General features: G+C 35.5%; 1 protein-coding gene across 7 annotated transcripts in view; it reads right to left on the reverse strand.

Annotated features, from left to right (window-relative positions):
• The window catches only part of MKLN1 (muskelin 1), a 380,873-nt gene that overhangs the window by 71,931 nt on the left and 294,891 nt on the right, over nt 1-14,051 (reverse strand). For all 7 annotated transcript variants that reach the window (XM_074379052.1, XM_074379047.1, XM_074379051.1 and 4 more), the window contains one exon: nt 12,217-12,282. In XM_074379052.1, coding sequence (XP_074235153.1) covers nt 12,217-12,282 — 66 coding nt within the window. The remainder of the gene's footprint in view (nt 1-12,216; nt 12,283-14,051) is intronic.

Consider the following 14,051-nt stretch of genomic DNA (forward strand, 5'->3'; position numbering starts at 1 on the left):
AGGTGTATGGCTCATCTGAGGTTGGGAGTTCAAGACCAGACTGGTCAACATGGTGAAATCTCATCTCTGCTAAAAATATAAAACTTAGCCTGGCTGGGCGCGGTGGCTCAAGCCTGTAATCCCAGCACTTTGGGAGGCCGAGGCGGGTGGATCACGAGGTCAAGAGATCGAGACCATCCTGGTCAACATGGTGAAACCCCGTCTCTACTAAAAATACAAAAAAAAAAAAAAAAAATTAGCTGGGCATGGTGGTGTGTGCCTGTAATCGCAGCTACTCAGGAGGCTGAGGCAGGAGAATTGCCTGAGCCCGGAAGGCGGAGGTTGCGGTGAGCCGAGATCGCGCCATTGCACTCCAGCCTGGATAACAAGAGTGAAACTCCGTCTCAAAAAAAAAAAAAAAAAAAAAAAAAAAAAAAAAAAACTTAGCCTGGCATGGTGGCACACATCTGTAATTCTAGCTACTTGAAAGGCTGAGGCAGGAGAATCGCTTGAACTCAGGAGGCGGAGGCTGCAGAGAGCCAAGATCGTGCCACTGCACTCTAGCCTAGGCAACACAGTTAGACTCCACCTCAAAAAAAAAAAAAAAGTTACATGAAAACATTCTGAAGGCTGTCATGTATGAACAGTATTTCTACCTTAAAACATGCATAAAAATAAAAAATGCTCTGTAGTTACTAAGTACAATAAAAATGATACTGTATCCGACTACATGTCCAATTCAGTATACAGAACACATTTGGCATTGTCTAAGTGTGAAATAATGGCAATTATTTTAAACTACAAAAAAACTGTCCCATCTTGGAACTATAAAACAATCCATTAGCATCAGTTAAGTAACATTCTGTTTCCAAAATGGCGCACAGTAATATCCAGACACATAAATTTACAGCCAAAAAAAAAAAAAAGAATTTTTATCTGGCTTAAAAATTATTTGCCAAGGCCTCACTATAAAGGAAATTTACCCTGTTAAATTCTGAAGCCTGGAGAGGGAGCGCGTATATAACTAAAATAGCAATAGCAATTGACCTTTTGTTTTATAGGGTTCCTGGGCACCCTCTGGATAAGGTTACCCTGGTTCATTAACTTTAATAACCCTTCCTCTTGGACTATGGGTTCTCAATGTTCTCTCTGAAAAGCAGGTCTCTTTGTACGCATAAATTCTCACAGCAAAGAAAACCCACATTTCCACAACAGCCTCATTGATAGCTGAGCAAAATAAAATCTGGCACGCAACAAGCATCCTAATGGAATTAAGCCAAGATGTCATTCCTATCCATGAAAGCTTTGTGGTCCTAGCTGAAGTTTAATAGTAAAATTAAATGAATTGGATGGAAACTGAGCCTTCTGACATACCTGAATGAAAACACATAACAAAAATTCTAATTAAATCATCTAATTATTTAAGTCATTCAAAGATAAACTATTATTCAGTAACAAACACCAGAAAAGGTATTATTTAATGCATAAAGGATATCAAAGACTTTTAAAAACTATGGAAATCATTGGAGCAAACTGTAGAGAAAAGTAAGGAAGTAGAAAAGAAAAAAAAAGAAAGCATTAATATTTGCAGTAGGGTAGCAGATTGGTTTATGGAAGTCCATTCTTGTGCTTATAGGTTCTATAATAATTCATGTACATCTGGGGTAGTATGATCCTCTTCGAGAAGCAACCCCTTTACCTCTTCTATTTTTTCTCAATGGGGCATAGGCTATAGTGTCTATCCATTTCTCCCAGCACTATGAGGAATGTTTATTCAACACTTTTTGAGTATGGAGAAATAGAAAAGCATTTTAGACAATTAAAAGAAAGAACACATAGTCCCTAGTCCCTATCCTCAAGGAATTCACAATCTAGTCAAGAATATCAAAAGGCAAATATATCAACATAATGTAAGGCAGACTAAATATCCTAAGAAAGGTAAACAAGGTAAAAAGCACCATGAGGGCTCAAAAGAGGGAAGAGAGTTTATCTGGCTGAGGGGATTCAGAAGAGATTTCATGGTGACAGTGGTATCTGACCTATGCATCAGCAGGAAGGCAGGATACGGAACAAAAAAAGAGGACTTTTCAAGCAGAGTGAAAAGAATAACAAAAGTATAGAGACAGAAAAACACATCAAAAGTGTTTTAAACACATGTACTCTCGTCAGGCAGATCTTGGCTACAATCCTGGCTCTATAACCACAGCTGTGTGACCACCACAAAGTTCATTAACTATTGGTTTCTTAATCTTTAAGATGTTATACAATATCTATCCCATAAAGCTGCTGTGAGAATTAACTAATGCATGTTAAATGGTTAAACTGTGTGATGAATAAATACACTGTTTGATTTAAAAGAATACATAGGTAGGAGATGGACAATAGGTTAAAAGACAGGTAGTGTCTAGATCATGAATGGGATTAAGTAACAGGATAAAGACTTTGAACTTGACTCCACACAGACAGTGGAGAAGCCACAGAAGATCTAAGCAGAGTAACATCTGCTTCAGGTAACATCTGAACTTGCAGCATACAGGACTGACTGAAAAGGAGCTGGGAATGACAGAGATTGGAGATAAAGTGGCCAGTAATAGCCTAGGTTCAAAATGTCAAAATAATTTCATTCTAAAACACTAAGTCAATGAATCACCAATCAATCTTTCACTACCTGGGCCACAAAAACTAAAATTCAACCATATTCGTTGGTACAGTATATGTATCAATACGGTATCAGTATAAAACAAACCTTAGAGCTACCTACTACCAGTAGTACCAATCTACGCATCTTACACACTAAAAATGAGGTAGAAATTTAAGTCATATAAAGACATCTCGGTGTCTTTTTGCACAATGGAACAGGCTTTTTATTTTTAGTGTCCAAGTGCAGTATCTGTCTTCTACTTTGATTTCTTAGGGATAAATCAGACTGTGCTGATAGCATAATCCTCCACAAGATGGCACACTACTTTTGTAATTAAATTTGTTTTTCCACTTTGACACTGTATAGGATGCATATATTATGCATTGACATAGCTGTGGCGCAAAACTTAAGACAAAATTCATTTATCAAAAAGAAGAAGAAGGAGAAAGGTTAACAGGCTGGTGAAAGAAGTTACCTTAATTCTTAGTTTAGACACTAGAGAAAAACAAAATTTAAAAAAAAAATTAAGAAACACAAACTTATCTTTAAGATAGAAAAGAAATACTTTAAGAATATTTAGATGAAGAGTTTGAATCCTTCTAAAAGTGAAGTTTAGTAAGACAAATTAACATGACAATTTTTGAGAGAGGAATAAACGGTTAAGGGGAAAGATATTTTATATGCTCTTTACCCTTCCCTTTTTAAGCCATTCCCTTGAAGTATCATGACCCAGCAAGTTATCAACTGGAATCACTGCTTTCCTTTCTAAATAGAACTGTATTCTTACATAAAGCTATGATTACAACACTTTGGGTGAATTCAACATAGTTACGTTCCTTGCTAAAAAGTTGAATGTTATGCCTATGACAATATATTTTATATTCTTATTAAGCCTGCATTTCAGAATTCCTGTTAACTGTGTTTAAAAAAAAAAAAAAGACACACATTACATTGAGAAGTACAGTCATATGAATACATCTGTAATAGGAACCAAAACCCATCCCATGTTTAGACACTCCCTTCAAAAGTTTCTTTCTTTCTTTTTTTTTTTTTTTGAGACGGAGTTTCGCTCTTGTTACCCAGGCTGGAGTGCAATGGCGCAATCTCGGCTCACTGCAACCTCCACCTCCTGGGTTCAGGCAATTCTCCTGCCTCAGCCTCATGAGTAGCTGGGATTACAGGCACGCGCCACCATGCCCAGCTGATTTTTTGTATTTTTAGTAGAGACGGGGTTTCACCATATTGACCAGGATGGTCTCTATCTCTTGACCTCATGATCCACCCGCCTGGGCCTCCCAAAGTGCTGGGATTACAGGCTTCAGCCACCGCGCCCGGCCCACAAGTTTCTTTAAGGAATATCAAGGAAAACTGTATGTGGTACCACATGTAAAAAACATAAAAGCACTTCCACATAATAGCTACAGAATATTTAAAGGTTTAGATTTTTATAGAAGGGCTCTTCCAAGTGACAAGCCACTCTCCATCCACTTTTTTTGTAGATACCAATTATTAGAGCTTTGCCTGAGTCTTCATACCTATTCTGCTTGAGAAAGAAGAAAACGGCTTAAACTGCAGGTTCTCAAAATGTGTGTAATGATAGTTATGTAACAAGGAATGGCCTAACACAATGGACATTTATATTAATATATTTCTAACTGAGCAGATTTCCACACAGAAATAAAACAGACATGCCTTTGCTCTCTTCCTATTCACTGTTCTTTTCCCAGTCAAAACTCAACTAACAGTTGAAGAATCTTCAGTGGAGAGGTGCCAGGTACAGGGATTACAATTAATAAAACTGATATACAAATTCAGTAGGACAAAATACTACATTCCTTTTCTACCATGGCATGAATGACAAGATTGACTTAGGATGGAAGAACGCTTTGAAAATTAAAAAAGTAAAATTTGTGCCATCGTACACCTTTTAAAATGGTTACCATATCCTTAGAGAAGATAGCAATATGGGGGGAAAAAACTCCTACAGACTTTTAAAAAAGGAAAATAAAATTTATATACTAGTAAGTTTCTAATATCTAAGAAAACATGGCTTTAAAATATAAGCCATGTTAAATAAGCTGAAATTAACTTTATGAAGTTTTACTCTAATTAAGGTATTCTTAACTTTAAAAAAAAAAAAAATTCAAGAGACAGATTCTCGCTCTGTCGCCCGGACTGGAGCGCAGTGGCACAATCATAGCTTCCTGCAGTCTCAGACTCCTGAGCTCAAGCCATCCTCTTCGAGCCTCAGCCTCCCACATAGCTGGGACTACAGGCATGTGTCATCATGCCTGGCTAATTAAGAAATACATATTTTGTAGAGACAGAGGTCTTGCTATGTTGCCCAGATTGATCTTGAACTACCAGTCTCAGGTGATCCTCCCACTTGAGCATCCCAAAACTCTGGCACTATAGGTATGAGCTACCGTATCTGGCCAGTGTTCTTAATTTTCTGAGTTAATAAGAGTCTCTTTGATTATCTGGAGCCATGGATTCTCTTCCTAGAAAAAATTTGCAAACAGACAAAATGTTACACTAACTTCACCAGATAAAGAACCCTTGTGCTAGAAAACTTCAAAATGCATTCTAAAAGTAGTAACTGGGCTTCTTTAAACTATATTTTACTACTTATGTACCAATTTTGTTAAGATAGAAGTTCCTGGTTGTTCAAACTCTACTTAGAGATAGTTATTCTTTACTATTAAACCTATCTATCTTCATCAACAAAATTCTTATATGCATTTTAGCATGCTGTCTCAAAAATATTATAAATACATTTATGGTTTCCCTTCCTAAGGCACCAACTATATAAAAGATTAAACAGATATACCAAAATACCATTTGTTTTTTAGAATGTGGAATTATGAGTTACATTTTCCCCTCGACACTGCTTTTCAAATTGTTTTAAGCTTTTTCAAAAAGTTTTAAATTACTTTAAAACATTTCCATAGTGAAATTTTGTCAAATCACACACACACACAAAAAAAAAACAGAAAAGAAAGTTCCTTTGACTTATATAAAATCCTCTCAGCATAATCAATCATTGTATGCTGCATATTAATATATGGCATATCAAATGCATGTTATATACATAATATATGCATATATAAAATACATTATTTCATTTAACTTTCATAATTACTTAGTTTATTATCACCATTTTAATCAATACAATTCACTCAAAATCAAACAAAAGGTCAGGGGCAGAGCCACGATTCAATCTTACGGATGTCAGACACCCATCTTCCCTTTCCACAAACTTAACACCTAACTACTATATTTGGCTGCCACATCATTAAGATCTGACTAGAAAGGTTCTTTCAAAGATTTACAATAAATACAATCTCTTTGAAAGTGATTAAGATCAACCTCATAATTAAGATAACTGCTGATCAGTAACAGGACTATGATAGCTAAATGATTAAATAAATACTTATAGTATATGAAAGCCCGCAGTAAATCATGCTACTAATAGTCATAATAAAAACACAGAGGGAATTTTAGAGAGAAAACCCCAAGGATATATCAGATTCTCCACTTCTGCCCAAACCAAGTTCAGAAAGCAACGTATTTTACTTTAACAAATGAAATGCTCTATATTTAGTTTTTCTACCTAGATCCCGAAGTAATGATAATTACAGCTTTAGGAAGCACAGTCTAAATGGCATAAGTGAACAAGCAGAATCCGAAAATTTAAATATGTTCAAATATAACAAATAAAATAGATCCACCACAGAAAATATTAGTATAAGAAATGACATCATGACCTGATCTACTTATCAAGGTTTCTAACAGTATCTGAATACACTGTCTAGGTAAACATATTTCTTTCTACTCAAAGGAAAATGAATTTTAAAACCTGATTCAATCCAACAAATATTTAGTGCACGTCTACTCCATACTAGGCTCTATAGTCATAAAAATAAATAAGCCAAGATCCTTGTCCTTCCCCACTCAATAAGTCCACGGTGACAGGGAAGCTGGAAAGACAGCAATGGTATACACAACACCTATGTGAACAACTCTAAAACAATGTGGAAATTACTGCAGTAATAATAGTTTCAACAGTATTATGCAAATGTAGAGGGAATTATTACTCTGCTTAGATCTATCTCCTGAACTTCAAACTAATATATCCAACTGCTCACTTGACATACCTATGTGGATGTCTAATTGGCATCTCAGACTTGTCTAAAATCAAGTTGCCAACAACCCACCATATTGGATCCTCTCGTTTTATCCATCTTAGAGAATGATTACACCATTTTTCTAGCTGCTCAGGTCAAAACTTCAAGTCACCCTTAACTTTTTTTTCTCATACTCCTCACCCAATTCATCAAAAAATCCTGTCAGTTCTATATACCTTTTAGAATACATCCAAAATGTGACTAATTTTCAACATTACTACTACCATTCTAGTATAAACTGATGCTATAATCACTTCTCAGGGAACAATAGGTTCCTTAAAGGACTTGCTGCCCTTCACTCAATTTGTTTTGTTAAAGTAAGTTTAACAAGTTTGCAAGGTAAGTTCATAGCACTTCTTAAACCCAACCATGGCTTCACACTTCACTCTGCACATACGTTAAAGTCCTAAACAAAGCTCTAAAAATCTCAATACAATTTGTCCCCCCAACTATTTCTCTGACTTCACCTCTTCCTAGTCTCTTTCTCACATACCTCTGATCTAGCAACAAAAATTCGGGGGAAAAAACATAATAGTAGAAAGGTGGCAATGGTTTACTTTGTAATAATATCATTTCAATAATGAGTATCACCTGTATGAAGTAAGACACTTATTTGAATACCTGGTTCAGCAGTACTTACCATAAAATGTCAAAAATTAAGATAGGGATATAGCCCTTTAAGAATATCTGTAGGCCAGGCGCAGTGACTCATGCCTGTAATCCCAGCACTTTGGGAGGCCGAGGCGGGTGGATCACGAGGTCAAGAGATCGAGACCATCCTGGTCAACATGGTAAAACCTCGTCTCTACTAAAAATACAAAAAATTAGCTGGGCATGGTGGCGCGTGCCTGTAATCCCAGCTACTCAGAAGGTTGAGAAAGGAGAATTGCCTGAACCCAGGAGGCAGAGGTTGCGGTGAGCCGAGACCGTGCCATTGCACTCCAGCCTGGGTAACAAGAGCGAAACTCCGTCTCAAAAAAAAAAAAAAAAAAAAAGTAATGAGGCCAGGAGCATTGGCTCATGCCTGTAATGCCAGCACTTTGAGATGCCCAGGCAGGATGATCACCCGAGGTCAGGAGTTTGAGACCAGCCTGGCCAACATGGCAAAACCCTGTCCTACTAAAAATACAAAAATTAGCTAAGCGGGTGCCTATAATCCCAGCTGCTTGGGAGGCTGGGGCAGGAGAATCACTTGAACCTTGGAGGCAGAGGTTACAGTTAGCCAAGATCATACCACTGCACTCCAGCCTGGGTGACAGAGTAAGACCTCCATCTTAGAATGTGTGTGTGTGTGTGTGAGTGTGAGTGTGTGTGAGTGCATATGTGTGTGTAATGAATCTTCTCAGATATAATGAACCTTCCCAGAAAACTATACAAGACAAAAATTTTGCACACCATTTCAAGGATATCATGGTGTGATAAAAACCTATTCATGAAGCTTCATGTAAACAAACATGAAATATCCAAAGGATAGAGAACAGAACAAAAAACTGACACCAATGCCTAGCTGAAACAAAAGATTGGGAATGCCAAGGTGTGAAAGTTGGATTTTTGAATAGTGTTTTCAGGTTTCTTTTGTTTCCTCTTGATCAGATTCCTGGATTACCCACACTCACAACCAGAGATCTGTTTAAATTTAACCTGAACCTTAATTTCAGAGTCTTGTGAAAGTTCAGAGTTTTTCCTATTGAGTCTCAGGGCATCTTTCCTCGCATTTCTCTGTTTCCAGACACTGGAATCCAAACCTAATTGTCTCACCAGTTTCTACCAAGAAAATAAATAAATAAAAATCAACTCCCAAATCAATTTTACTAGAGAAAACTTCTAAGAATTTGGTGAGTAAAGAAAGAGTCATGTCATGAAATGTGGCATTCTGCCACCCTGCTGGCTCTACGACCACTTATCTCAAGCTTGTCCAACCTGCAGTCCATGGGTCACATGCAGCCCAAGATGGCTTTCAGTGTGGCCCAACACAAATTTGTAAACTTTCCTAAAACATTATGAGACTTTTTTTGTGAATTTTTTTTAAAGCTCATCAGCTATTAATGTATTTTATGTGTGGCCCAAGACAATTCTTCTTCCAATATGGCCCAGGGAAGCCAAAAAATTGAACACTCCAATTTATCTCTTTCTATTTCTTGCTTCCTTTCTCTGGTCCTAAGACGACAATTTTTCTTAGTGTTACAAAAATAGTTCCTTCTACAATCAGGTCTCTGTATTTTAATTTGTACTCCAAAGCATCTTCACAAATAAATACAGTTCTCTTCCTAAAAAGAATGATATTGAGCAAAATTTTCTCAAACTTACAATAAATATTAAGAAGAAATTTTTAATAATATATTTTAAATAAGAAAAATTTAAATCACTGGTAGAACTGCACCACCAGACATAAATGTCAATATTTTGGTATGTGTCCTTCTAGTCTTCCCCTCTGCAGTGAATGATAAATTCAAAAGGAATCAACACTTCTATCCCTATTTCTATGCCAAGATATCAAAATGTGGACAAAAGGTTTCAGATAGCTCTTCTCTGAAACATATTTTTTGAATGTAAAAAGCACGCACAAGAAAAAACAGAAGAGGAATTTCATCTCCAAATGTTTTACATGCCATCTCTATTACTCAAAACAAGGATCACCTGAATCTGGTGAAATCTTTCGACTTCAATGTTCACATAGAGATAGTACTGCTTTCACACTATACGTGGCAATGGTAACATACTGAAAAGCATGAGAACTTGAGTAATGGACAACTGTATATTAAATGACCACCCATGATTCCTTTTAAAAGCTAAAAAATCTAGTTCTGTCATCAACCATGGGTCTAAATAAAGTTTCACCAAGCATTCATAACAATTAAAAGAAAAAAAAAAAAACACTCCAAATGGTAGCAAAATGGCTAAAAAACTAAAAAAAAATCCTCTACTAACAGGATGATTCCCTAGATTTTCTATGGTAGAAATATTGCTTAAAAGTGTATTTCCAAAGTACTTCTGTAACTTTCTACAAACCAGTGTCAATACCGAAATGTGGATATAGGTTGATTTTTCTTTGTACCCCTTTGCTAACCTGTAATAAATCTTTATAAGCTATCAAAAAGAGATTACTCCTTTAAAGGTCCCATCTGGAGTAAAATTCTGTGACTGTAGTAGTCATTGTCAGTACGCTTTCTTATAATTTCTAAAGTAAATCTAGTAGTTACTCAAATAACATTCTCCTCTCTGAGGTGTTTTTTTGTTTGTTTTGTTTTGTTTTGTTTTGTTTTGTTTGAGACAGGGTCTTGCTTTGCTGCCCAGGCTGGAGTGCAGTGGTGTGATGATGGCTCACTGTAGCCTCCAACTCCTGGGCTCAAGCAATCCTTCTGACTCAGCCTCTTTAGTAGCTGGGACTACAAGCATACACCACCACACCCAGCTAACTTTTTTATTTTTTGTAGAGATGGGGTCTCACTATGTTGCCCAGGCTCATCTTGAAGTTTTGGGATCAAGTGATCCTCCTGCTTTGGTTTCCCAAAGTGCTGCAATCATAGGCATGAGACATCACTGCACCTAGTTGAAATATTTTTTTTAAAGGGAGTAGGAGTAAGGACCTGACCATCAAGAGGTTGCTGAAATCCTACCCATAATGCATAAAATAAAAATATTATAGAAAAATATCTAGGCCTTTATCACGTTATTGTAAGTATTTCAAGGATCTCTGATCTGAAAAGTTAGATTTTAATTCTCAATGACTTGCTCACACTAAGTTCTGTCATGACATCTGCCTACTATTTGAAAAACTGTCTGTTTTCAAATTTCATAGATTATAAAGAGAGGAAAATTTTTTGTCTTTCTTACACATGTACTTTACCTATAGTTTTACACATATGGTTCATCTGTCATAATTATTAATGCAGTAAGCACCCTGAAAATTCCTTTTGCCCTGCACAAATAAGGTAAACTTTAAATGTTAAAGTAAACCATATTACTTCTATATTTAAGGAAAGTGCATTTTGCTTTAAAAGGTAAAGGCTCTTTTCAAATCAACACATATTTAGTATATTATGAAAGAATACTATAAGAAAATTTCTTTGAAAGGATGGGACAGGCGTGGAAGCTCACGCCTATACTACATGCACTTTGGGAGGCCACAGCAGGCAGACTGCCTGAGCCTAGGAGTTTAAGACCAACCTGGACAACATGACAAAACCCTGTCTCTATTTTAAAAAAAGGTATGGGGGTGCATTTAATAACGTTTTCCTTGTAGTACTGATAGAGAAAAAGAAAAGCATTACAAATTCTACTCTATGTTTAAAAAAGGAGAAAAACTACTGTAGATAATCTAAACTCTCAAGTCTATATTCATAAATTAATTTTTTGGATAAAAAATTTGTATATAAATCTGGCTCTTTAGCAAATAAGCATATGAATATTTATTATACTCTCAGGCAGAAACAAGATGCCTAAAACTCTATAGCTAATTCAAACCTATTTCTGTAGGGAAATTTGGAGAGAATGACTAAGATTAAGAAAGCAAACTCCTGTATCTTAAAATGAACCTTTGCCAAAGAGACCCTAACAACACTCTCAAATCAGTTTAGAGGTTATCATAAAAATTTAGCTTTTAATTTTAAACAAAAAATTATAATTTCTCTTACAAAAATTACGAAAATAAATTCAAGAAGATTTAGTTACTACATTGTAACCATTTTTATTCTTGATTATTTTAGAATATGAGTTTTCAGAGCAATTATTTTTATTCCTGAAGCACTATGAATCAGCATAACACACAGTAGAACTGAGCATTCATTACTCTAGGAAAGAGTGGAATTCTATGCAGTAAAGTTTTCTAAAATCCAATAATAAACTATAACTATGCTAGATTCTTGGTATTATTTGCTTTTTAGGCTGCTAATCTGAGACCTATTATAATGTTGGCATTAACCTCTAAATATCATAGTATTTAAGTTTTCCTAGGCTGTAGAAACTTAAGAAGAATGTTTGCTACCAAGCTTCAGAACAAAATTTAAAAGGTAGAAAAAAAACAACAATAACAACTAAAACAACTAAATTATTTACAGGCTTGTGAACAGTTTTTAGCGATTAATGGACCTATCAACACTTAGCTGCCTAATTTTAGGAGCTAAACATATATCTTAGTTCTCTTTTATTCCAGTAACTCCATATTCTCTATTACAATATAAGTGCAACAAAAATCCGGAAATATACCAGTTTTCCATGAAAATACAACACATATAAACTAAACACACACACACACGTGTGTATACAGACACACATAAAAGGCCGCATGTTACACTTTTTTTAGGCAATCTAATTTCAGTTGTGTAATGGCTCCCTTTTCCTTACCTGCCACTGCCTGGTTTAGATGATGCTGTAGTGAAGATTTTGCTTTTTGTTTCAAGTGCTACTCACCTGTTTGAACATCAATAACCATCTGATGGCCTCCTCTCATTCCTGGTCGGTTATCTTCTCCATCACCTTTAGTAGAAATAACAGTTTCTTTTAAAGGAATAACAACGAACAACAGCGTACTCAGAGAAAAGTTATTCATAAGTCTGTAATCAGTAGTAAAAATAACCCACACTTATTCTTTCAAAATATTAAGTAAAAGGACTCCTAAAAGTAACAGTATGACTCAAATCTGTGTTTATAATAATACTCTTGTTCTTTTTTCCAAATGCTTTCAGGATATTAATGAACTTGGAAGTTATTTTCAATTTATTTATGATCAATGACACAAATCAGCAAAGACACAGAATATTACACAAAAAGAAAAATCTCTAAATTACTTGAGTGCCAAAGTGAAGGTCAAAAACAATTACAAAATTAGATCTCCTGTATATATTCTAGGCATAGTTCATTAGTATAAGGAGTAATTTTAAAGATCATAAAACTAGTTCCTGAAAACAAAGATGTTATCAAGTTTTATATTAATTTTGTATAATGTATACAATTATTTTGAGTAATTTTTGTACTTTGTATAATTATTTTATATAACTTTGTATAATGTATAATGTATTAATTTTGTGCCAATATTTCAGCAACAAGTTCCCACCTAATTTACCAACGATTTTATCTAAGTACTGACTGAGGAAATCTAAGTTTTACTTCACTTTGATTCTTACTCAAAGGCAGGTTAATAGGCAGTTTTCAATATAATCAACAAAACTTTTCAAATTTTCAAAGGAGAACATTATCGTTCAACTTGTAGTTAATCTTACTTTACACCAAATCTTACACAAATGACATTATGGCTGGGTGTGGTGGCTCACGCCTGTAATCCCAGCACTGTGGGAGGCCAAGTAGGTGGATCACCTGAGGTCAGGAGTTTGAGACCAGCCTGGCCAACATGGTGAAACTGTATCTCTACTAAAAATTCAAAAAATTAGCTGGGTATGGTGGTGGGAGCCTGTAATGCCAGCTACACAGGAGGCTGAGGCAGAAGAATAGCTTGGACACGGGAGGCGGAAGTTGCAGTGAGCCGAGGTTGCGCCACTACATTTCAGCCTGGGCAACAAGAGCAAGACTCTGACCCCTGCCCCCCAAAAAAGGTTATAACTTCAGTAGTTCGACAGATTATAAGATTTGAAGGTCTTACTTGATATGAACCAGAAGGCCTAAGTTTTTCTTCATAACTCTTCTATTAAGTGAAATATATTACTCTGGCTAATAAGTTTCCCTGTATTGGCTTTCTCCAAATGTAAAATTGAAAATATCTTATTTTATACTAATTTCACAAAGGTGCTATAAAATGACTGAAATGTCAGTTCTTATATAAGGAAAATAAGATACAAAACTGAAGCTTTTCATTACTACTGTAGTCAACGGCTAATCATTCAGAAGTTCCCTGAAAATCCTGTCTCCTAACAGTTAAGCCCTTAGATTGTGCAATTTATTATCATTGAAATTTGTCTTTTTCTTCTTTCCTTCCCCCATCAGTCAGTATTGCCGTTTTTAAGAATAGATTTAAAAAAGCATATTCATCCCTTAGAGGTCTGAGGGAAAAAAGCAAGCACTAAAATGAATTCATTTTCAGTATGTTTGCATTTTACGTATTGAATCCATTAGTTTGCAAATACACAATTACAGTCTGTTTGCTATAATATGTGTGTCTCTGAAGAAAATTATCTCATATATGACTGATTAAATAGGAGAATGATGTTCATGTGACATCAATTATGGAGGTTCTTAAGTAATTTTCCTCTGCATATTAATGTGTAACACTATCAGGAGAAAGCTTTCTCACA

The sequence above is a fragment of the Saimiri boliviensis genome, chromosome 10 (assembly GCF_048565385.1).
Source record: "Saimiri boliviensis isolate mSaiBol1 chromosome 10, mSaiBol1.pri, whole genome shotgun sequence".
Lineage (NCBI taxonomy): Eukaryota > Metazoa > Chordata > Mammalia > Primates > Cebidae > Saimiri > Saimiri boliviensis.